Source organism: Rattus norvegicus, chromosome 1, assembly GCF_036323735.1.
Source record: "Rattus norvegicus strain BN/NHsdMcwi chromosome 1, GRCr8, whole genome shotgun sequence".
In the NCBI taxonomy this organism is placed as follows: domain Eukaryota; kingdom Metazoa; phylum Chordata; class Mammalia; order Rodentia; family Muridae; genus Rattus; species Rattus norvegicus.
In genome coordinates, this window is record NC_086019.1 from 93,223,817 (window position 1) to 93,248,453 (window position 24,637).

The window sequence follows — 24,637 nt, forward strand, 5'->3', positions numbered from 1 at the left end:
AGAAAAAAGAAAAATCAAGGGCTGGAGAGATGGCTCAGTGGTTAAGAGCACTGACTGCTCTTCCAGAGGTCCTGAGTTCAATTCCCAGCAACCACATGGTGGCTCACAACCATCTGTAATGGGATCTGATGCCTTCTTCTGGTGTGTCTGAAGACAGCTACAGTGTACTCACATATATAAAACCAATCAATCACCCTGGACCGTGACTTTAATCCCGGCATTCGGGAGGCAGAGGCAGAGACAGAGGCAGAGGGACATCTGTGAGTTCAAGACCAGCCTGTCTACATAGGGAATTCTGTCAGCCAGGGACATATATATTACATTACACTTGCCTCTGCTTCTTGAGTGCTGAGACTTAAGTGGTGCACTACCATGCCTGGCTCAGCTAGGGCTATACAAAGGGAGTTTGTCTTAAATAAAACAAAAAATAACAGGGAAGGCACAGGAGAGCAAAGCAAGGCAAAATCTGGGGCTGTCGTGCCCCATGACTGTGAGGAGGAGGGTTTTTTTTTTTTTTTTTCTTTTCTTTTTTTCGGAGCTGGGGACCGAACCCAGGGCCTTGTGCTTGCTAGGCAAGCGCTCTACCGCTGAGCTAAATCCCCAACCCCGAGGAGGAGGTTTTTAAAATATATGTTTAATTATATTTCAATATATTGAAAATCTTTATTGTATGTAATGAGTGTTTGGCCTGCATGAATACCTGTGCATGGTGTGTATGCCTCATGCTTGGGGAAGTCAGGAGAGTGTATAGAATCCCCAGGGAATTGGAATCACCATGAAGGTATTGGGAGTTGAACCCGAATCTTCCGGGAAAGCAGCCAAGGAAACTTGAGCTGCTAAGCCATCTCTCTCCAGTCTGCAAGTGTTGATTTGCTCACTGTAGTGCTGTGTATGGAAGTCTCCGTCCTGTACACAATATGCAGGAGCTCTGCCGCTTCCCAGCCTCTCACTGGAGGATCCTAGCAAGCTGTGCCACAGCCCTGGCCCTGGAAGGGTTTTATTTATGATGTTTATGTATTTGTGTGTGCATGGGTAGGGGTGGGGTTTGGGGGCGATGGTACATGTGTGGCTGTCAGGGGTGGAGTCAGTTCTCTCCATTATTACTGGGCTCTGGGGAATATAATCACATCACCAGGTTCATGGACCAAGCAGCTTGCCTGTCTGGCCAGTCACTCTGGCTGGATTACCTTGATTTGTTTGTTTGTTTGTGTTTCTTTTTTAAAAAGATTTATTTATTCTATATAAGCGCACACTTTCACTGTCTTCAGACACAGCAGAAGAGGGCATCAGATCTCATTACAGATGGTTGTAAGCCACCATGTGGTTGCTGGGATTTGAACTCAGGACCTCGGGAAGAGCAGTCAGTGTTCTTGACCTCTGAGCCATCCCTCCAGCCCTTGTTCTTGTTTCTTGAGAAGACAGGATCTCATGTGCTCAGGCTGGTCCTCGATGCATTACAATTGGAGGATGGCCTCATACTCAGTTCTCCGAGAACTGAGACTACTTCAAGAGCGGAGAAGTGAGGTGTGCTGATGGCACCCTGAAGTTCTGGCTAGGAGGCCAGGTTTCAAGGTTAGACTACATCAAGAAGCGGCTTCAGTAGCTGAGCTGGCTTTGTCCTTGTACCACTAGGGAGGATTAGCCAATTTAGCAGGCCAACAGCAAGGAGGCTCATTTCATAACCCTTTCTGTCCCACTGTGGTCCCAGCATTCGACGGGAATCCATGGCCCTCCAGGTAGCCTTTAAGGCAAAGTGTTCCAGTTTCCTGGCCTGCTTTCATTACTTCTTTCCTTGGCTATAACCTTGGGAACAAAAAGAGGGAGTTTCTGTGACAGGGCAGTTGTTGCTTGCCCACACCCGTTTCTCTCAGGCAGTATACATAATTAAGACTGTGAGGAGGCTTACAGACTAAAATGGCTAAGAGGTGCCACTGGAGTCAAAGGCAGTTGGATGAAAGGGAGCAAAGACAGAACTAGACTGGAGAGTTGCTTCAGCCGTTAAAAGCACTTGTTGCTTCTGAAGAGGGCCAGGGGTTCAATTCCCAGCACCCACACGTCAGCTCACAACCAGCGGGTGGGTAACTCCAGTCCCTGGCGATCGATCGGACCCTCTTCTGACCTCAGCAGGCAGATTTGGGTAGGTGGCGGTTTACAGGAGCTGTTAGAGTCAGATGACCTACGTGTGGACACCCCTAAGCTGTCCTTAAATTCAAAACTCCCTCCTCAGCTGCATAGCTGAACCTGAGCGTGGGGTATAACCCCTGTGCTTAGCCATGGTTCACCCTGCATCAGTTTCCATGTCAAACAGCAGCTTGTGGCATCTTAGGTCCTCTGAGCCTGCTTACCCATTTGCACAACAAACATGTCTACATTTATCTCCAAATCACTCGGCAAATGGGGGAAAGTGCCACGTAAACCACAAACCACTAGAGGACTTATTTCCCTGGGTAGGGTGGAAAGTGGGATGGAGGGTGAGCAAGAACACGGAGCCCGAACAAACACAGCCGCTCAAAGTTCTTCCCATTCTGTTCCAGACTCGGTATCTCCCTCAGTCCCCCTTTCCCCTAGTGAAAAGAGGTCGTGGTCCCTTTAAGGTCCGCCCCTCCCTCCCCCAAAACTTCCCAGTGTCTGCTCTTTTCGATCCCGGACGGCCGGCCAAGCTCGCCGCCGAGCTGGTAGGGGACAGGGCAAGGGGTCCGGGAGGGACGTGGGAGGGTGGGGGGACCAGCGGGACGCACGCCGCGCCGGCGGGAGGGCGGGGGTCAGGGTGCGGGAGCAGCGGGCACCGGCACCAGAAGCCGCCCCGAGCGCGGGTAGTGTACGAGCCGCTAGCAGTGAACACGGTCTAGCCTAGTGCGGACAGCCCGCCGGAGTGAGGGGCGTCGGGGCCCGGCAAAGGGGAGGATAGGAGACCTCCCGCTCCCCTCCCCCACTACCGCCTCTGACGTCGACGCGGGACCCCGCCCTTCTGCGGGAGCGGCCCGCCCCCCGCCCCCGCGCGTCACCTGCTGCGCCGCGGCGGCGTACCCCATCTTGGGAGTTCCTGCTTTGGAGTGTGTGTGTCCGGTGAAATTGGTGGAGGTCCATTTATATCCTCATCAGCCTCCACCGCTTCCAAACTTTTTTAATTAGGAGAATCCCTGGGTAGCCCAGGAAAGCCCCGAACTCAAGGCAGTCCTGCCCGACTCCAGAGCGCTGGAATTATAGGCTTGCAACCACCACGCCATGCTCAAAACTTCTCCCAACACACGGGGTTCCGTTCTCTGAGCTTTTACTCACATTTCAAACTTAGTCCCAAGCGGATGTCCGCTTTGGGAATGACCTGGTGGAAAGGCCACAGCACGTTTTGGGGCGGCCTGTGAATCTTAAACCGTCTGAAGACCTGTGTGTGTCTGTGTGTGGCCGGGGTAGAGATGTGCCGTGTCTGTGCTAGGCAAGCGCTCCATTGCTGAGCTACGTCGCAGAGTCTGACTCCCTAGTGTCAGTGCGTTCCCTGCTCGCTCACTTCAGGCTTCCAGGATCCTCGGAGGGAGACCAATCGCTTCAAGGCAATCTCCAAGGAGCGAGTCTAGGCCACAAAGCACTCTCGAGAACGCGGGGTGCTCAGCTGCCTCGTGCGAACCGAGTTAAACTATAAAGATCTGCCAAGGTGACTGAATTTAGGGTGAAATGACGGTGCCTGTTAGGCACCGAGTGCTTTATTAGTGAGAAGTGCTCAGATTTGGAGGTTCTCTTTTAAAAAAAAGAGTAACTTCCAGTTTAGGATAGAGTAAAGGTGAAGTAAACGTTCTAATGGGTTATAGCTGCTTTAAATTGCTGTCTTGGTCTAGAGTTGGGGAGCTTGCAAACAACAGGCACGCAAAAGATCGTCTGGGTAGTCCAGTAGTCTTATCCCTGAGAGTCACCTCTTTTACGGAGACCCCCCCCCCCCAAAGTACAGTAGCGCATGCGCCCTTTACGGGGACCGTTCCTAGATTGCGCCAGAGAGCGCCTACGGGCTCTCCTTTTTCACCAATCAGAAGCTATCAGTCATTCTATACCATCTGGCAAGAGGGTATTCTTTCCACTCTCCATTGACCAATCGAGTGGTGACGTAGGAGACGAGCACCTGCGGGACCCATTGCGGGAACTCAAGAGGGAAGGCCTTTCTTGTATCCCAGCGGAGTGGCGCGGGAAGATGGTCGCTGTGACTGGGAGACTCAAGGATTTCAGAGTGACCGATTAGCTAGGAAACCAATGAGAGCAGGAAGGAGGCGGAGCTTCGGAGGCCCACTTCCATTTGCTGTCTGTGGGAAGGCGGAGCGATCCCAAAAACCTGGCCTATTAAATCAGAGTTTATTTTAAGGAGGTGGGGCCTGACGGAATGACTGTCAGGAAGCATCCACCTATAAGGAGTGCGACTGGCGAGTGGGGGCGGTCTTTCCAATAGAACGGCGTGCGTACTATCCAATAGAAATGAGCCGTATGGAAACTTCCCCTCCCCCCAAGCTAGGGCCAGTGGCTCCCCCTATCGGGTGGGGGCGGCGAGTGACGGGCGTGTCCCTCCCCCAATGAGAGGCGGGGGGAGGCGGGTTCTGCGCCGCCATGTCGCGGAGGCTGCTGCCCCGGGCGGAGAAGCGGCGTCGGCGGCTCGAGCAGAGGCAGCAGCCGGACGAGCAGCTGAGGCGGGCGGGAGCGATGGTGAAGATGGCGGCGGCGGGCGGCGGAGGCGGCGGTGGTCGCTATTACGGCGGCGGCAACGAGGGAGGCCGAGCCCCTAAACGGCTGAAGACTGAAAACGCCGGCGACCAACACGGAGGAGGCGGCGGTGGAGGATCCGGGGCGGCGGGCGGCGGCGGCGGGGTGAGGCTGGGGCTTTAGACTCCCGGAAGGAAAGGGAAATTTCGTACTTTAAAGCTATTTATTTTTACGGGGGGGGGGGAAATCTGTGCGCACGCGCTGCAGCCCTCGCGGTTTTTGGTGGGGTGGGGGAGGGGCAGGCGTTGGGCAAACGGCGGGGTTTGCGCGAGGACAGGCACTTGCGCGTGCGCGCAATCCAAAGCGGGGCTTGAGGGGGCGGAGGAAGCGGCTGGCTCTGCAGGCACTGCAGTGCGCAGGCGCCGCGGGCCGGCATGTGGGGGGCCTAGGCACGCGGCCGGCCCGTCTCCCCCCCCCTTTTTTCTTTCTGTGTCCCTATGCGCAAGCGCGTTTCTACAACTAGCTTTAGTGAGCGGGAAGCGGGTGGGCGCAGGCCTGACCTGATGGCCTTAGTCTTAATCGCGATCGCATCCATATAGAAGTTCCCAGACCAAACTAACCTCTTCTGCTGTGTGCTTTGTAAAACGGAAGACGGTTTATGAAAGACAACTGTTTGGAAATTGAGTCAAGCTTAGAAATTTATCACTCGGTTTGCTCAGGGTTCCTGCAGAGGGGAATTTATAAACTAAATTATATATGGTCCGGTGGCCATAGACGGAGGCCATCAGCCTGTTTAGTCTTCTGAAGGTCACGATTGTCATTTCTGAATTAGGGTGCGGTCTGCATTCCTTTCAAAAGTTTTTATTAAAGTCCTCGCTGTGGTCATAGTGTCACAGGCCTTTAATTTCAGCGGTCTGGGGCCAAGGCCGGCAAAATCTCTTTGAGTTTGAGGCCAGCCTCCTCTGCATAATTAATTCCAGGCCAGGCAAGGGTATGTAGTGAGACTCCTCTACAAGCCAAACAAACAGTGCTCTCTTCTTCGGGCTGCTTCTCGTGCTGTAGGCATTTATTACCTTCTCCCTTTTGTTAAAATGTTAGATTTTTCGAGTATTTGAAGACGTTTTAGTTAGGTCTGGTATGTTAACTGCCAAGCTAGACGACTGCAGCTCATGAGGTAGGAGAGAACAGGCTTCAAAAGGTTGTTCTCTGAACATCTCAGAGATGGGTTATGTGGTGTGCTTACCCCCGTTCCCAATAATTTAAGATGAGAGATACCTCTCGTTTGGTGTTGGTGGCGTGGGGGATTTTATAGAGCCCCTTTACAAAGCAGAAAAGACACTGGGTAAATTGGGTTGAGGCTCACAAGTGATTGACAGGGCTAGGGTTAGAAGTCAAGGCTGTAGAAGACAAACCTCGACTGGAAACAGCCAGGAAGGGTGTGCCTTGTGTGGTTCACGCCTGAGAAAGAACCCACTAAGGTTCATAGGTTTCTGCCCAGTGATCTTCAGGCAGGAGCATGGGCCCAGAGTCTAGGAGGCGGAGGAGGAGGAGGAGGAGGAAGAGGAGCTGTGGTAGATCTTACAGGTTGGGATAGTTGAGTGTGGAAGACCTTAGCATAGAGAGAGTAAGACAGGAAGGGCATATTGTCCTGGAAGCCATGTGTCTGGAAACACTTGGTCTTTTGCCCTGACTGGACCTGAAGGTGACTTGTGGTTTCAGTCATTCATTAGATGACCACAGCTTGCCTAGCCAGTGCAGACACAAAGAAGCTAGAGCACATGCAGAGAGCATTCTTAAGACTAGCTCTTCCTGTGGGGGTGGCCCCTTTCTAAGCCGCCCTTCCTGCTGTACTTTGACTCGGAGTTGGATTCCAGGATGTGTCAGAGTGTGAGCTCTGGATTGCCCTACATTTAGCCTTGCTTATCACTAAGCCTTGAGGCTTTTGGTGATCAGTTGCCACTGTATTGGGGTCCCTCTTCTCACTGTGTCTATCTTTTTCAGGAGAACTACGATGACCCCCACAAAACCCCTGCCTCCCCAGTTGTTCACATCAGGGGCCTGATTGACGGGGTGGTGGAAGCCGACCTTGTGGAAGCCCTGCAAGAATTTGGACCCATCAGGTACTTCTTGATGCCAGGGTTAGAGCGCCTTAGCGTCCCTGAGTGTCACTGCTGTCTGGTTCTGAGCAGTGCGGGCTCTGTGACTGTATGACTGTATCCTGTGACTCAGTTCACTCTGGCAGTGTTTCAAGTTTTAGTTCCTTATTCCCCCATTTCTACCCCCCCCCACCCCTGTGGTTCTAGTCTCTTTATTCTCCTAGTGATTTCTGGCTGTATGACCAGACCAGGTGCTTGCTGAGAATAAATGTAATAAAACTGCTCTAGATTCCTTCTCCCACAAAGTTGCCCAGGCAGTGATTGATTAGGACTGTGATTTGCTTAGCGTGGCAGTCTCTTCTGACACAGGAGAGGGGCCAGAAGGGTAACTGGCTTGGAGTGTTGGGGGTAAGAGTTCAAGAAGACCAGGAATCGGTTCACAAGTTGACTGGTTCCTTTCCCCCAAGAGGACTAAAGCTTGTCTTCTCTCTGCAGCTATGTTGTGGTGATGCCAAAGAAGAGGCAGGCACTGGTAGAGTTTGAAGATGTGCTGGGGGCTTGTAATGCAGTAAACTACGCTGCAGACAACCAGATCTACATTGCTGGTCACCCTGCTTTTGTCAATTATTCTACCAGCCAGAAGATCTCTCGCCCCGGTGACTCTGATGACTCCCGGAGCGTCAACAGTGTGCTTCTGTTTACCATCCTGAACCCCATCTACTCCATAACCACGGTGTGTGCTGAAGGCAATCCTACAAGCTGCTCTGGGATCTCCTTCCCCTCTTGTCCCAGGTCCGTCCTCAAGCCAGCCAAGGCCCCTAATCTTGCCTGTTTTTGCTTTCATAGGATGTTCTTTACACTATCTGTAATCCTTGTGGCCCTGTCCAGAGAATTGTCATTTTCCGGAAGAATGGAGTCCAGGCTATGGTGGAATATCCTTTCTGGGAAACTGGTCTCCTTTGTATCTTAGGGCTTAGCAGAGAGAATTCATGCCACATACCTTCATGGAGACAGTTATGTACGAGACTGAACAGGAAGCCTCACACTGCAAATCTTAGAAGACCAGGCTGTGAGGTGTATATAACAACTGATGTACATTCTGATGGGATGCTATTTGTTTGTGCACTGTGTACCCCTGGTGAGAATTTAACCCTGGGCTTCGTGTAGCCCTGCAAGGGAGACACCCTCTTGCTTTGAGGTGGTTGGGTCCATTCTGTGTCAGAGGAGCTTAGTTAAGGAGAAATCAGAAGACTCCAGAATGACGTGAAAGGGGGAAGGTTTTGATTAAAAATGGCTTGCTGGGGCCTCCTTGATCAAGTTGCAGTGAGAAGGTACCTTTAAAAGTAGGCAGAGTTTAGGTTCAGATACACTGGGTGACATGAGATAGTGTTGCTGCCGTCCTGTTGGTAGTTGGGATAAGGGTGCAGATCACAGTGAACCCTAGCCAATGAATGACTGCTTCCTGAGGGCAGTCCCTGTTGTATGTCCATAGCTTTTCCCTGGGTCTGTAGGTGGTACTGTGTTGTGTGGTCCTTGTAATTCTTTCCCAAGCTCCACAGTGCTGCTTCCTTAAGTCCTCCCACGTTTGATTCTGTGCAAAGTGCCCAGCGCGCTAAGGCCTCACTGAATGGGGCTGACATCTATTCTGGCTGTTGCACTCTGAAGATTGAGTACGCAAAGGTAGGTCCGGGAAGTGACTGCTCTGTGTTGGTTACCCTGTGAGATGAGGCACAGCCAGTTTCAGACTTTGTCTTGTCTTTGCAGCCTACACGTTTAAATGTGTTCAAGAACGATCAAGATACTTGGGACTACACAAACCCCAATCTCAGTGGACAAGGTAATCCCGATGGCTACTTTGTTCTAAGTACAGCGCCTTGGCTCTTCACTCGACTAGTGTGCTTGATAGACCCAGGCTCAGGGTTATGTAATGCCATTGGGCTCTTTGTGGACATGGGAGGGCTGGGGCTGCGCCTTGGGCAGGGTGGGAACAAGGGCATCGCTGAGGAGGAGGCTGGCAAGAAGGGCAGAAATGGGTAGCAGCTCCAAATGATTTTGCCACCTTCGTTCTAGAGCCTGGTTAGGGTTGCTGGAAGCTCCATTCCCTGGAAGATGAGAAAAGGTCCCTCGATCTCCACTGTCAAAGAGGGACTGAAGTGGGGGTGTGTCAGCAAGAAGGGGTGAGCTCTGCTAGGGTTTTGAAGCACAGCCTCCAAACAAGTAGACCTCGTAGACCCAAGTCGGACACTTGGGATAAGTCGAGGGCAGATACTACTGGTCTCCTTTGTAGAGGGGACTCAGCGTCTCTTCGGGGTCCATATGTACAACCAACCCCCTTTGTGTAGTGTTGACAAGAATGGTTTGCCTTTGGTAAGCGGGTGAAGGATTATCTTTGAAAAAACAGCGTCACCCCTGTGAAAATCAGCGAGATTGGCCATCTCTTGGTCTGCTAACGACGTACTAGTTCTTGGGCTGTGGGAGGAGGCTTGATGGCTGACATTGCAGAGGCTCTGGGAGACCAGAGACTCACCCTGTACTTGTAGGTGGGCCTGTCTTGCTTGCTTTGCAGCTAAGAACCAGTGGGCAGGGTGGGCTAGGCTCTCCCAAGGACCCTCAGAATTGGCCCTCTGGGCCTGGCTGCTCCCTCCAAAGGTCAGAGGCAAATTATGACCAAGTGAATGTACCAGAGCGGGCAATGGCATTACATGACTGCTGACAGAAACATGGCAACCAACCATTTCTTCTCCAAGGAACACAAATAGAAGATGTGCAGACCGGCAGGGGCTAGTAGCAGGGGCTGGCTGTGCATTGGTTTTGATGCCTCTCAGCTTGGGCTGATGAGGTAACCGGGAGTGAGGGCGGTGCTTGGCCACCCCCTCCGGAACCACACTTCAGCGGCTCTGCCTCTGCACATTGCGCACCAACACACAGGGCACAAAACCACTAGTTCTTCCTGGAGAACAACATGCAGCCTCCACCACGTTCCCAGAAACAGCCGCAGATTGAGCTCACTACATCAAGAACACAACACCGCGCTCCAAGGAACAGCTACAAGCACAGAGACAGAGGCAGACAGAGACAAAGAAAGAGACGCAACATGGCAGCAGACACTGCTTTTTTATTAAACATAAAAAAAGTCAAAATCCAAGCAAACTTGAACCCAAGAATGTACACAGAAGTAGGAAACACAGAACAGAGCTCGCCCAGCCAGCCAGCGGTGCTCTTTTCGGAGAACGATTCGATTCATAGACTGAAGTAGATACCATGGGCCTCCAAGACAATAGGATCCTCTCCATTCCTCGCCATGCGGGTTTTGTTTTTAAGTCCTTTGGTTTGGGGCGGGCCTTCTTTTTTTCTTTTGTATTTTGATTTTTTTCTGCAGTCATCCATCGGCTGCCAACACAGTCTGCACCAACTGGAGATCAGAAATAAATTAAACCACAACAACAAAACTCAGAAAACCAAACAGACCTAAAATCAAAACAGCTCAGAGGCACACAGTTACCTGCTGGTGGGTAACCGGGCACGCTACCAAGGCCAAAGCGCAAGTATAGTGGGGCCACTGGCACACTTCATACCAGGAGACACGCACATGGAGCGCTACACAGCCAGAAGCACCGCACTGCAGCACACAATGTGAGGAGGTGACAACATGGAGGGACACTACCCACTTCATACACCTTTATTTCCACTTTTCTGGTATCTTCTGAGGACAGAACATCTGTGAGCCAATTGTGATTTAATCAGAACGTTGACTTTTAAAACGGTTCTTTAAAGAAAATGTAGCGGATGTATGCCGTGACTTGTATTTATGACTGTAAAACCATGTGATGCAGGGTCGCAGTGTATGTTTGATGGGACGCCATCTTTCAGAACTGTGCTAACTCACTGTTGAAGCGTCCAATGGTAAGAGAAAAATACAGACTTGTTTTTTTGTGACAAATGGACATTGTACTCTGTACTACTGCTGTAAGTAGCCCTTTTCCATCTTTGTAATGACTTGAACGACAAAAGTTCAGGCAGGGTGGCAGGAAAGGGCAGTGGTTCCAAGCTCTGGGTCTCGGTACTACCTAGACCTGGACTGAGGTCGGCTCGGCCACTGATTTGCAAGTGTCCTAACGCTCAGTGAAGAGTAACTGCTCTAATTTCTTATCTGTAAACTGGGGCTAAGAAATGAGTACCTACCTCATAGGGTTGTTGTGAGGAACTCAAGCTGTGATGTCTGTAAAGTGCTTACCAGTGTCTGCCACTTAAGCGCTGAACTAATGGTTAATTGAGAACTGCAGCTGGGGTCGGGAGGGGGCTCTGCGTCATTGTTGGGTCTGAGATTGTTGATGCCTTGTATCTACCTAACTGCTCTTTGAAACTGATTGTGCTGTTGCCCTGCTTGTCAGCTCCTACAGTCCCTCGCGGTTGGATGGGATGTGGAGGGTGGCAGCGCCCAGGGTTGATAAAGGGGCCTGGAGTGGAGCCTTGAGCTTCCGGAACATAGAGGCAATGTGGGCTGTTCACCTCATTTCTGTCCATCTTGGATTGCTTAATTTGGTTGTTGCCCTTCATCTTTCTCCCTTCATTGGGAATTACTTGTTAAAACTGCTCTTCCTCTCCATATGTAATCCGTCCATGCCATAGTTCCCTAGATGGTCTGGGAGCTGGGTGGGTCCTGCCTGTTCTCTACTATATATAAGCCATAACGTGGCAGGCAGTGTAAGGAACCCCATATCCATAGCCAAGGAGAGCAGCTGCTCTGTGCGCACAGGGGAGGGAAAGTAGACCCAGCTGTGAGACCTGGGCTTCACGCCCCCTTCCCTGCACCTTAGGAAGGAGGCCCAAGCAGCCCTTATAAGGAAAGAGTGTAGCCATGCTCAGAGCTCAGTGGCCTTGAGATTGGCCTCTGTAGTCAGGAGTCCGGGGATTCATTTCTTGAGTTCTATTCCTAATTCTGTTTTCAATCTACAGGTGACCCTGGCAGTAACCCCAACAAACGCCAGCGGCAGCCCCCTCTCCTGGGAGATCATCCCGCAGAATATGGTGAGGGCAGGGGGTTCCCCTCCGTGGACTCCCGTGGCTCATGTGCCCCTGCCCGTCGTCCGCCGCGAAAATTCTCACCCGTCCTCCCTCTCTTTCCTTCCCACCCCCCAGGAGGGCCCCATGGTGGGTACCACAGCCATTACCATGATGAGGGCTACGGGCCCCCCCCACCTCACTACGAAGGGAGAAGGATGGGCCCACCTGTGGGGGGTCACCGCCGGGGCCCAAGTCGCTATGGCCCCCAGTATGGTCATCCCCCACCCCCTCCCCCACCACCCGACTATGGCCCCCACGCTGACAGCCCTGTGCTCATGGTCTATGGCTTGGATCAATCTAAGATGAACTGTGATCGAGTCTTCAATGTCTTCTGCTTGTATGGCAATGTGGAGAAGGTGAGCTTTCTTTCCTTGAGCTGAAGGAAGCCCCATATCTCAGATTGAGGGGAGCAAAGGGGAAGGAGCCAGTGAAGTATATCCTGTGTAGTGGTGTTTCGTATAACGCAGACATCCTGCTGCTTCGTGAGCGCCGCTTCTATCTTGAGTTAGCCATGTTAGAGTCAGGAGCCTTATTATCTTAAAAGTATTGAGGCTTAAATAGGAAGTTCTAGCAGTATAGGTAGACTAAAAATTGCCTCTGGATAGCTTCAGGTAATCTGGCAACTCCAGACCTTTCTGCATTCTCTGCTGGAAAATTGAGTCCTCCTGGCTAGTGGTATCTTTCTTACAACAAACTAGTATAAGTCGCAGATTCATCCAAGTGTCTGTGCTTGGGCTTGGGCCACCTAATAAGAGTTAGATAGTAGCCTGGTGTCATGTATACCTTAGCACTCAGGAGCCTGGGCCACAAAGTGAGACCCAGTCTCAGAGAAGACAGGAAAAGTGTGTTTGGAACGGGAGCGTTAGTGCTCTTTCTGTAGTGGTTTGGTTTTTTTATGTGGAAGTTGGCCTGGCTTCTCAGAGCCTCTGCCAGTATACACTGGTGGTCCATATAAAAGTCTTTGGGTCTCAGATCACTTAGAAGGCCCAGGATTCCTTCCTCAGCACATTTATTGCTACTCTGACAGAATATAACCTGTAGTAGCAAAGTGCTGCTGGCTAGCTTCCTCATTCTGCCTTTGCACAGCTCTCCAGTGAGAAAGCTGCTGCCTGGGCTCCACTTGCCCACTTGGGAGTGAGCTCATCCAGGCCTACTTTGGGGTTGTTCTGATCCCCATTCACCTGTGAGGAAATGGAGGTCTGGAACTAGAGCAAGAGTTAGCTTGTAGCTTTTGGGGGAGAGGACCCGGGCAGCTAGACACTGGTGCTAAATTGTGCCTTTTCTTCCTAAGGTGAAATTTATGAAAAGCAAGCCGGGGGCCGCCATGGTGGAGATGGCTGATGGCTATGCTGTGGACCGAGCCATTACTCACCTCAACAACAACTTCATGTTCGGGCAGAAGATGAATGTCTGGTGGGTACTGTCATCACAGGCAGGGACAGGTTGGAGGGGGAAGATGGACAGAGGTGTGGTTTAAGGTGTGATTGCATCAAAGAGTTGACATGGGCAGGAAGGGGTGTGGGGATGGGAGCCATGCACTGCTTCTATGAACCTCAGGAGAAGGGGGCTGCAGCTACGCAGCAGTGTGTGTGTGCGCACAGCAGTATCAGATAGGCCTGAGGCCAGATGAGCCTCTGTGGCTGGCCCTAGAGGACAATTCAGCATATAACAAAGACTTCCTTTCTTCCCTCTCAGTGTCTCCAAGCAACCAGCCATTATGCCCGGTCAGTCATATGGGCTAGAAGACGGATCTTGCAGTTACAAAGACTTCAGCGAGTCAAGGAACAATCGGTTCTCTACTCCAGAGCAGGCAGCTAAGAACCGCATCCAGCACCCTAGCAATGTTCTGCACTTCTTCAATGCTCCCCTGGAGGTGACTGAGGAGAACTTCTTTGAGGTAGGTGTTGTGGAACTAATCTGTCATGACATTGTCTTGAGTTGGGTTTATTTGGAATACAGCCAAAAAAGCAAACAAAAACCAGGACAGATTCTTCTACTTGTAGCTGTGGTGGGCAAGAGCAGAGGCGTGCTGTGTCCCAGTGTAGAACTCTGCACAGTGCTTTCACATTTTGGCTAGGCAGCCATTACTGTTGGGTTGCCATGAGCCTGGTGGTAAGAGTAGAGTCAAGGCTTCTGGGTGCGTAGGTGGCACCAGAAGTGATGCTTTGGAACCTGGGCAGAGGGAGCAAGAGGGGCCCATGGGTGTTGGCCAGCAATTAAGCAGCATCCATCTAATGTTATACCATAGGGTGGCCAGAGTTGGGGTTTGAGTAAGTCTTCTCCTTGTATTTCCTCATTGAGAAGTTTTTCTCTTGAGTCCCAGGCTGATGGGGTACATTCTGCACACACAGAGTTGTAAGAGATCACAGTTGTGAGGTCTGCTTGAGGTCTTCCAGGTGGTTTCTGAACTCTCTTACTCTCTTTCTGCATCAGATCTGCGATGAACTGGGAGTGAAGCGGCCAACCTCTGTGAAAGTATTTTCAGGCAAAAGTGAGTCACGGCACCACTTTCTTCCCCCAGCCCTCTGCCCGCTGTGTGTGGTTGCTGGGAGGAGGCTTAGCTTCTGCGGCCCTGCCTAACCCTTTGCTGTCTTGTTTGATTCAGGCGAGCGTAGCTCCTCTGGGCTGCTGGAGTGGGACTCCAAGAGTGACGCCCTGGAGACCTTGGGCTTCCTGAACCATTACCAGATGAAAAACCCAAGTGAGTGTCTTGTGTGTCCTGCAGAATCTCCCAAGTGGCCTGATGTCTTGTCTGGCTGCACGCCAGAGCCATCTTTCTACCCTCAAGATAGGACCCTGGAGACGGCCTTTGTCGCAGACACAGGCAGATGGGACCTGGTCACCAGGAGAGCAGTCTATGGTGGCACTCTCCTGGGAGGCCAGGCTGCCTGTTGGGCTCCACCCACCTGACAACTTGGGAGTTGCTCCCGCTTACGCTGGGTGGTGATGAGTTAGATCTCTGTGATGACCTGCAGAGGAGGGTGTGTGGGTGCAGATTGGGATGACTGGTCCATGAGCTCCAGAAGGGTCCAGCCTGACATCTGTCCTCTTGTTTGCAGATGGCCCGTATCCATACACTCTGAAGTTGTGCTTCTCCACCGCACAGCACGCCTCCTAATTAGATGCTGGGAAGGAAGACTCCATCCGAGCAGGAAGATGTTTCTTTCCTTTATGCTGTTGGTTTCTTTGTTTTGTCTTTATTTTTGCAGTTCTTTTTTTCCATTTAAATGCTAGGTCAGTAGAGGCTTAACCACAACAAATGCTGGAACTCTGGAGGGGGGGAGGGGAACTGGTATCTCCCAAGATTAACCTTCACTTTTTAAAATAACTGTATGTGTGATTCTTTTTTTCCTGTTCATACATTTGTGCTGCCCATGTATCTTGGCACATTTCAATAAAATTGTTTGGAAAATAAAACTATTCGCTGGGGCTCCCAGGGTGGGGTATCTTGCTTTTCCTCTCTCCCACTTAGCATTCCGAAGAGTGGTGAGCCCAGCCTTGATAGGAACAGGATCTTGAAGGCAAGGCCCAAGCCAGGTTCGTGGTCTGGGTAGTGATTGAAACAGTGGTGATAGCTCAGTAGTGAGGTGCTGACTTGGTGAGTTCATCCCTGGTCTTCAGGTAGTCCTAGTTTTGTATCGAGTCCACAAGCTCCTGCAAGTACCTAGATACAGTTGAACTAAGTGGACTAACCATGATAATGCACACCTTTAATCCCGGCACTTGGGAGGCACAAACAGGCAGATCTGAGTTTCAGGACAGCCAGACTTACACAGAGAAAACCTGTCTTGAAAAAAATATGGAGTTGGAACACTATTGTGCTCTCCTGTAGTCCAGCTGCTTATCTCTGAAGTGAGTGGCTTGAGACTGACTGATCTCTGCAACAGTATACTGCTGCACAGCAAAATGGCTGCCAAACTCTAATGGAATCTGATGCCCTCTTTTGGCATGCAGAGGTACATGGATAAAGTACTCGGGGGGTTGGGGATTTAGCTCAGGGGTAGAGCGCTTGCCTAGCAAGCGCAAGGCCCTGGGTTCGGTCCCCAGCTCCGAAAAAAAGAAAAAAAGAGTACTCAGATACAGTTGATCTTAAACTAGGAAGAAAAAAGGCTGGTCTGACACTGTTCTGTATGACAAGTGACAGCTGGGTCTTGGACCGAGTGTGAAGAGTATCATTGTTGAGGTGTGTTGTGGTTTACTTACCTGGTCCTGAAAATAACTTCCAGGTCTTCCTCACATTGATCCTGAGGGGGTACAGTGGGGTGGAAGGATGCAAACTGTTTTGTATGAGGTGGGTAGTCCTGGGATTTAGATGGAAGGCTTCAGTAGAAGCAAAGCCTAGGTGTGGAGCAAAGGTTAAAGTCCTGGAGGGAGGAGGGGGAGCAGGCCACACTAGTGACAATGTCCTGGAGAGCCTGAGTGGGTGGCATTTGAGCATATGAAGTTCAAACCCCAGTTTGCTGCAAAACGGAGATTCAAAGAGTTTATCAAATTCATTTTCTGTTGGCAATTTGATTGATAGATGTATGTACACTCCATGTTTACCACCCACAATTACTTTTTTTCTTTTTTTTTTTTTTCCGGAGCTGGGGACCGAACCCCACAATTACTTTTTTTATACCAGTCAAATGATGCACATCTGACTGAATAAAAGGAAGACATGACCACTCCAAGGTGTGGCTGAGGTTTTGTACATAGAAGGAAGGGTGGAGACAAAGGCATCTGGAAGGGTCCAGAGCAGGGAAAGTAAGAAACTGAACAGTAGGGAGTTTCAGGAAGGGAGTTGCAAGTCAGGGAGGAGAGGACCAAGAGCTAACATGGTCAAAATGTCAGGGTTATATATAGGAGTCAGAAACTGGAAGGGGTTCCCAGAAGCTGGAGTTTAGGGTAGGGGGCTGGCTGAGACATACCCTGTGGACTGAGCCAGCTGGTGCTTTGGTTTGCTAATAACAGCACAGTTAGCTATTTGTCCCAGGGTTTCTTTTGGACCTAATGTTGCAGCCTTTGTGTTGATAAGAGGCAACGATCTCCTCCCTAATTCCATAGCTGTATCAGGGTGTCCTTTCCAATCATCTTTTGGTCTCTGTATAGAATTTTCAGTTTTCCAATAAATACAGGATAAAAAAGCATTACTCCTGGTAGTTGCTAATCTGTCTCTTGTGGGGGGAAAAAATCTGCTTACCGCAGCTCTAAGTCTGGATAGCAGACAGCCCCTATTGTCCCACTGGCCCAGAGACATCTGTTCACCCTCTTGGTAAACACCTCCCTAAGGAGCACATTTAGACGGTATTTTATGCTCTTGGGTAATACTTTTTCAGGCTTTTTTTTTTAACGTCTGTCTGTTTTTAAAATATAGCCTTTTGCCAGGTGGTGGTGGTGACACATGCCTTTAATATCAGCACTGGCGAGGCAGAAGCAGATCTCTATAAATTCAAGGCCAGCCTGATCTACAGAGTTCCATGATAGAGCTACTACACAGAAACCCTGTCTAGAAACAAACGCATTTTTATTTCTAATTTTTATTTATTTAGTTTTTTGTTTTGTTGTGTTTTTCTGTTTTTTGGTTTTTTTGTTTTTGTTTTGTTGTTTGTTTTTGAGACAGGGTCTCTCTGCTATGTAGAAGAGGCTTGTCTTCAGCTCACAGAGATCTGCCACCTGCCTGTCTCTTGAGTGCTAGGATTAAAGGTATGAGGCTTCGTTTTGAACTTCCTTGGGTTCTTTTCAAAGCCAATGTTGCCAGGTATGATGACACGTACTAGCCCTTCTCAGGAGGCAGAAGGAGGAGGATCCTCGCAAGTTCCAGGCCAACCCTGGTTTTATATAGAACTTATATAAAAAAGGGAGAAGAGGCTAGGATATGTTCGGTGTTAAGTGCTTGCCTATGCATGCTGCCTCAGTCCCCTCGCACCACAACAGAGTGGGCGTTAGAGCCATTTACTCCTTCCTGCCTACGCATTTATAAATGTCCCGTAACCTTGAATCAGTAACTTCCCCGGTCCAGAAGCCAACTTCTTAAGTACCTCCTTCTGGCAGTAAGGGAATAAAAACTGCTTGATTCTGGCCAGTCTGTATCCTAGCAACTTTTTTGTGCCATATCCTGGCAAGGACTGTAGATTGCTAAGCTGCTGCCATTAAGTCCTTGACTATTTCAGTTGTCTGTATTTTTGTTGTTCCAACGCAGCGTTGTGATGAACTTTATACACAATTTTCCAACAGCACTGTGAAATATTTTCTCAGGCAAGCTTCCCACTGGGCCAAAGGTTTAAACGTCTTAAGCACATGAGACAGGAGGGAGTGCTATTTTCGTTTGCCCTTAGTAAAGATGGCGAACTAGGTGGAGCCTCGCTGCTAAAGGGCGGTGGCTGCGGTGGCTTCTGTGCCCTTGACCAACATGGCGAACATTTGTGCCCGCCCCCTGTGTTTTTCTTCGGTAGAAGGTCTCGCAGCGTCAGAGCTCCAGAGATGGCTACCGCGATGACAGTTTCCAGCAAACTCCTCGGCCTGCTGATGCAGCGTGAGTTACCTCTTAATCCGTGGGGGCCCGTTGTTGTGTCATCGCTCGTTATAGCGGCAATAAGACGGGAAGTCTACCCGGGTCACTTTAAACTCAGGAGTCCCTGTGTAGTTTAATGAAAGTATAAATTTTTTTAGGTTTGTCTTCCAACCTGCATTCTTTGTCCCCAAGCTTGGGTCATTTCCACAAACAAGGGTCCAACATAGTCTCAGACTGAAACCACTCATAAGCAACATCCTAATCTTTTTTGGTTTGGTTTGGTTTTGGTTTTTCAAGACAGGGTTTCTCTGTGTAGCCCTGGCTATACTGGAACTCTCTCAGCAGACCAGGCTGGCCTCGAACTCAGATCGGACTGCCTCTGCTTCCCAAATGCCGGGATAAAGCGTGTGCACCACCTTGCATACCCTAATCTTAAAAGCTATGTCTGGTCATGCCAGTGCCTCTAAGTAGCTTGTGCTGCAGTCAATAGGAGCATACTCTGTTAAAGTGTCCCATTTTAGGCTCTTCCTTCTCTCCTCAGAGCTGAGAGGTACCCGCCAGCTGTACTTCAACGTCAGCCTTCGATCTCTGAGCTCCTCTGCACAAGAGGCGTCCAAAAGAATCCCTGAGGAAGTCTCAGACCACAACTACGAGTCTATTCAAGTAACATCTGCCCAGAAGCATGTTCTGCATGTACAACTAAACCGGCCGGAGAAGAGGAATGCCATGAACAGGGCTTTCTGGAGGTCTGGCCTGCAAACCCATAAGCCTATCTGCTAGAGTAGGCAGAGGTGGGCAGGGATAGAGGCTTCCCATTCCAGATAACCCTTTACTTCTTGTGCCTTTGCAGGGAGTTGGTGGAATGCTTCCAAAAGATATCTAAAGACTCCGACTGTCGGGCTGTTGTGGTCTCTGGTGCAGGAAAGATGTTCACTTCAGGTACTTCTCTCCCTGCTGGCCCCCTCGTCCTTGTGGCGCAGCCATGCTGCTGTTTTTCTTTGCGGATATTATTCCCTTACTCTTGCTTTTTGCCTTTTTTTTTCTCCCCTGGCTGGCCCGGCACTCTATTTAGACTAGGCTACTCTAGAAGTTGAAGTAATCTTCCTCCCTCAGCTTCTTTTTTTTTTTTTTTTTTTCTTTTCTTTTTTTCGGAGTTGGGGACCGAACCCAGGGCCTTGTGCTTGCTAGGCAAGCGCTCTACCACTGAGCTAAATCCCCAACCCCCTTCCCTCAGCTTCTTAAATGTTAAATGCTGGGTTTACAAACATGTCTCGATGCTTTGGCCTCCTCCTTTTGTTTCTAGAAGGAAACAAAAATACCAGGCTGGTGGCATGTGCCTTTAATCCCAGAACTGGAGAGGTAGAGCAAGTGGATCTCTATGAGTTCAAGGCCACCCTGGACTACGAAGCCATATCCAAGACAGCCAGGGCTACATTTAGAGATCCTGTCTAGAAAAACCAAGAAGAAAACAATTACTTTTATTTTATTTGCATATACATGCACACATGTGCAATAGTCAGATGACAACTTTTGGGAGTTGGTTCTCTTCCTTCCCCATGATTAAACTCTGCTGGTTGCCCAGCCCTGATTGGCTGCAAGCCTTTAAACACCTTTTCCTGCTGAGCCATCTTGCTGGCCCCGTAGTGGTTCTCAATGAGAGTTTTTGTTTTAAGATTTATTACTTTTAACTATGTGTCTGTATCCATGTGACCATTTCTATACACATGAGTGCAGGTACCCACAGAAGTCAGAGAGGTCAGATCCTCCTAGGGCTGGAGTAACAGGTGGGCTGTGATTAGTCTGACATGGTGGCTGGAATTCAAAGCCTGTCTGCTCTAAGAGTACACGGGCTTTCGTTGTCCCTCAGTGGGTTTTGTTTGTCTTGTTTTCTGAGACAGGGTTTCTCTGTGTAATCTTGGCTGTCTAGGAACTCCATCTGTAGACCAAGTTCAGGCTGGCCTTGAACTCAGAGATCTGTCTGCCACTGCTTCCTGACCACTGGGATTAAGTGCTTGCGCCACCATGCTCAATGTTTTTTGTTGTTTTTTTTTAAAGTCTAATTTAAAACATTCACCAGTGTGTGTACTCAGGCGTTGGCACAAAACCCAGAATTCCCTCCCCACCACAAATTCAAATATAACTGGACAGAACCTGATAGGATACTGAAGTTGGATTGCCACAGTAGATCTGTAACCTTGAATGAGACTCTGGGACTCTCAAAGTCTACAGAGGTGTCAGCCAAGTGTGTTACATGCACAGGTTTTCCCGCAATGATCAGCACACGGCGCTGACTTCTGCTTATACCCCTACACATGTGGAAGTTACCCCGCTGCCCTTTTTCCTCTTTGACCCCTGACTCTGTCTCCATTTGTTAGCATGGCTTGTTTCCCGAGTCTCTGTTCTGCTGTGAAACCCACCCCATGTTTTTGATTTTTGTTTTTAATTTTATGTGCATTGGTGTTTTGTGTGCCTGTGTGAGGGCATCAGATCCCCTGGAACTGTAGCTACAGATAGTTGTGAGCTGCTACGTGGGTGCTGGGGATTGAACCCAGATCCTCTGGAAGAGCAACTGGTGCTCTTAACCACTGAGCCATCCTCTCTCCAGCCCCTAGCCAGTGATTTTTTTTTTTTAATTTGAGGTTTTTTGTTTTTTTGGAGTCTTCAGATTTCTAGTTGGTTCTTTGTGATGAGGCCTTAATGTAGCCCAGGCTGGCCTTGACTTTCTAGATCCTCCTGCCTTGACCTGCTGTCCTGCCTACTTCTTATTTTTTTTTTAACATTTTTGCACATGTCTGTGAGTGCATTTGCACGTGCATGCACATGGATGAAGGCACCAGCCCAAGATTGATGTCCCGTGTTTTTCTTTTTAATAATTTATTATTAAATTATTGTTGTTATTACTTTTACTATTATTGGTTCTTCAAGCCTGGGTTTTTCTGAGTAGCTCTGGCTGTCCTAGAACTTGCTCTGTAGACCAGACTGGCCTCGAACACACAGAGGTCCACCTACCTCTGCCTCCTGAGTGCTGGGATGAAAGGCTTGGAACACCAAGCCAGGCATTCTGTTTATTTTTATTTAGATTGTTTTGTTTTTTTAAAAAACACATTGAAGATGTGTTATTCAAATACAGGGCTTCTGTATTCTAGGCCTCCACCACCACAGGCTGGGCAGTGGGAGATTCTGGGTAGGGGCTCCACCACAGCTACAGACCAGCTAAGACTTTTACATTTATTCTGCATGGATTGGGAGACAAGGGTTCACAGGCTCCCCCAGCTATGTGTGGGAACAGCTTACCATTCATGGAGAATGGGGGTTGGGGATTTAGCTCAGTGGTAGAGCACTTGCCTAGCAAGCACAAGGCCCTGGGTTCGGTCCCCAGCTCTGACAAAAAGAAAAGAAAAAGAAAAAAAAAAGAAAGAAAGAAAAAAACAAACAAACAAAAAAACCCACCATTCATGGAGAATGTCTGATTGAAAAAGTCTATAGCTAGTCTTAGGAATGCCAATATTCCCAGCACTGGGGAGGCTGAGACTGGAGACTCTGTAGATTGAGGTTAGCCTAGGCTACACAGGGAAACCTTGTCTTAAGCAAATATATATATATATAGGATAGGAAATCCCTGATACCCCCTAGACCTTTGCGAGTTTCTTTTCTGCTGTGGTGATGTTTCGTTTGGATCCACAGCTTCTGGGTTCTGAGTGGGGCCTCTCATCCCCTTCTCACCAGGTATTGACCTCATGGACATGGCATCAGACATCCTGCAGCCCCCAGGAGACGATGTGGCCCGCATAGCCTGGTACCTCCGAGACCTCATCAGCCGATACCAAAAGACTTTCACTGTCATTGAGAAGGTGACTCTTAGAGCTGGGCAGCATCCCTTCTGCCTACCCCTTCTCTGCCAACTTTGATGACAGCTCTCCTTTTCCATTCCAGTGCCCCAAGCCGGTGATCGCCGCAATTCACGGAGGCTGCATTGGTGGAGGTTAGTCTGTAGCCATCCACCACCCCTCAGGGGCCACCCCTCAGGGTCCAACCTGTGGTGAGGCTGCTACCCCCACCACTCCTGCCAGTGGCCCCAGCTCAGCTGGTGCTAATCAGACTTGTTCCCGTGTTTTGGGAGGACGGATTGGTTCCTATCATCATCATTTATTGTCCCTGGCCTTTTCCTCCTAGGCGTGGATCTTATTTCTGCCTGTGACATTCGCTACTGCACTCAGGATGCTTTCTTCCAAGTCAAGGTAAGACGGACGTCTCCTGAGCTCCTACTCTCTGGAACCCCCATAGTGCTAGGCAGCCTCAGGCTAGCGCAGAGCAGAGACAGTGTGGACCAAGGCTGCGGGTTCTGAGGGCTTCCTGGAAGAAGGTCCGTCAAATCAAATACATCCAGACCAAGGCAGGCACAGAGAGGCACCGCTTGTAGTCTCAGCACCTGAGAGGCTGGGATAGCCTGGGCTATTGCGTGAGTAGTGAGCACTAGGACTGTTTTTCCTGTCACTATGATCAAATACTTGAAAAGACAACTTATCAGAGAAGGGTTTTACTGAAGCCCAGGGTTTGAGGTATAGTCAGTCCATCATAGGGAGGGGTGCGTGGCGTCAGGGCAGCAGGACCTTAAAGCACCTGGTCACATCACTCTGCGGTCAGAAGAGATCAGTGAAGGCTGGTACTCCACCCCCTCTACCCCCACAATCTCACCCATGCAGATGCACCAATGAATGCAGTCAAGGCAGCACCTCACAGGCATGCACAGAGGCTGGTCTCCAGACACTGTTAGGTGTGCAAGCACTAGCCACCACACAGTCCAACCTGAGCCACATAGGGAGACCGAGTCAGAAAGGTGGGCATGAGGGAGAGAAAGCTCTGAGCTGCCTCTGCCCAGCACCAAAGCGGGAGGTAAGCTTATTTGTACAGGATGCCGTCATGGGCACTCTCATGAATGACCTAGTGGTCTGTACATAGAGATGGAGCTGGGACTGCCACAGGCTCTGCTGAAGAGGGTAGGCGGTGGAATGGAGCCCAGGGTTCTGGAAAGGGCCTTGTGAGCAGGCTGGAGGGCCAGGTGGCAAGCGTATCTTGAGATTGTCTGAGCTGGAGGGTGCTTAGGCAATGAGTAATGCCTGGAGCTCGCGTGGGAGCTCGTATGGGAAGCAACAGGCAAACACTGCTAAGTGTTTCCCTCTAGGAGGTGGATGTGGGCCTGGCTGCTGATGTAGGAACGCTGCAGCGACTGCCCAAGGTCATTGGGAACCGGAGGTGAGAGGGGTAACCCGGGAGGAGGGGTCAGCCCAGCCCCTCCCAGACCCAGGATGACAGGGTCTTCTGACCTGCTCTCCCTATTCTACAGCCTGGTCAACGAGCTGACCTTCACCGCCCGCAAGATGATGGCTGACGAGGCCCTGGACAGTGGGCTGGTCAGGTAGGCTGATGGCAAGGAAGTACACAGGGCCATCCAAGCCAAGTTGGGGTTCTATGGTGCCCTGTATCCTCACTCCAGATACCAGATGGCATTGCTGGAGTGCCCGTTTCTTCCTCCGAGCCTCACGATATGTTTCAGCCTTTTGGTTGGGGTTTTCCATTTTTCTCTGGGAGGCCACCTGGTCATCCACAAGGCATGGGGAGGATGTCCCCCTCACCTAATCCTTCCCTGGCAGCCGCGTGTTCCCAGATAAGGACGTCATGCTGAATGCAGCCTTTGCCCTGGCGGCCGATATTTCCAGCAAGAGTCCTGTGGCTGTGCAGGGGTCAAAAATCAATTTAATCTACTCCCGAGACCATTCTGTGGACGAGAGCCTTGACTATATGGTAAGGCCCTGCCTACACCAATTATGGCTCATCCTTGTCTGCAGTGATCAGCTGTTTAGCGGGGGCGGGGGGCGCGGAGGAGGGGAATCTGCGCACGCGCGCACTTCTGATTGGTGCCCTGCCGGTCTTTCCCACACCCTTGATCTAGGCCACTTGGAACATGAGCATGCTGCAGACCCAGGACATCATCAAGTCAGTCCAGGCAGCCATGGAGAAGAAGGACTCAAAAAGCATCACCTTCTCCAAGCTCTGAGTGCCTTCCTGACCCTGGTCCCCTCAGTGCCTCCTCCCGGTGTATAACTTTATGACTTAGTTCTTCAGTTCCCGGGGCCTTATCTCCACTGTGAACAATAAAGTTTGTACAGAGCTGGGTGTCTTTACTGCAGTGGGTGGGGCTCAGAGGCTCTGGCTCCAGGGAGGGCAGCTGAGAAGGCAGGGAGGCCGGGTCAAGAGGAAGTGTTCGAGGAACAGAGTTGGCCAAAGGCTGAAAGGAACATCTGTTCCC

At 50.3% G+C, this 24,637-nt stretch overlaps 3 protein-coding genes and 1 long non-coding RNA gene across 8 annotated transcripts in view; 3 read left to right on the top strand and 1 right to left on the bottom strand.

The window, feature by feature from the left end:
- LOC103689966 (MARCKS-related protein-like) overlaps nucleotides 1-24,637 on the top strand; it is a 980,777-nt gene that overhangs the window by 155,954 nt on the left and 800,186 nt on the right. The gene's annotated exons all lie outside the window — the stretch shown is intronic.
- LOC134483092 (uncharacterized) lies at nucleotides 1,193-4,206 on the bottom strand. The gene is made up of 2 exons (XR_010059955.1): nucleotides 3,006-4,206; nucleotides 1,193-1,803 (listed from the first exon to the last, which is right to left on the bottom strand). It is a non-coding gene; the product is annotated as an uncharacterized LOC134483092 (long non-coding RNA).
- On the top strand, nucleotides 2,557-15,268 carry Hnrnpl (heterogeneous nuclear ribonucleoprotein L). Of its 4 annotated transcripts, none has more exons than XM_006228692.5 (13): nucleotides 2,561-2,675; nucleotides 6,679-6,797; nucleotides 7,269-7,506; nucleotides 7,620-7,705; nucleotides 8,357-8,453; nucleotides 8,538-8,610; nucleotides 11,730-11,801; nucleotides 11,913-12,193; nucleotides 13,129-13,250; nucleotides 13,533-13,734; nucleotides 14,271-14,328; nucleotides 14,443-14,538; nucleotides 14,897-15,254. In XM_006228692.5, the coding sequence occupies exons 3-13, from the start codon at nucleotides 7,282-7,284 to the stop codon at nucleotides 14,953-14,955; spliced, it is 1,371 nt and encodes a 456-aa protein (XP_006228754.4). In that variant the 5' UTR covers nucleotides 2,561-2,675; nucleotides 6,679-6,797; nucleotides 7,269-7,281; the 3' UTR covers nucleotides 14,956-15,254. The 4 variants fall into 4 exon arrangements, with proteins under 4 accessions (XP_006228753.4, XP_006228754.4, NP_116008.2 ...); NM_032619.2 differs by lacking the exon at nucleotides 2,561-2,675 and adding an exon at nucleotides 4,585-4,842 and having other exon boundaries at nucleotides 14,897-15,268; XM_006228691.5 differs by having other exon boundaries at nucleotides 2,557-2,675; nucleotides 11,730-12,193.
- On the top strand, nucleotides 17,260-24,498 carry Ech1 (enoyl-CoA hydratase 1). 2 transcript variants are annotated; one of them, XM_063272779.1, is made up of 11 exons: nucleotides 17,260-17,522; nucleotides 18,272-18,351; nucleotides 18,872-19,076; nucleotides 19,181-19,269; nucleotides 22,057-22,181; nucleotides 22,264-22,312; nucleotides 22,504-22,568; nucleotides 23,513-23,583; nucleotides 23,675-23,746; nucleotides 23,982-24,132; nucleotides 24,281-24,498. In XM_063272779.1, the coding sequence occupies exons 2-11, from the start codon at nucleotides 18,300-18,302 to the stop codon at nucleotides 24,383-24,385; spliced, it is 984 nt and encodes a 327-aa protein (XP_063128849.1). In that variant the 5' UTR covers nucleotides 17,260-17,522; nucleotides 18,272-18,299; the 3' UTR covers nucleotides 24,386-24,498.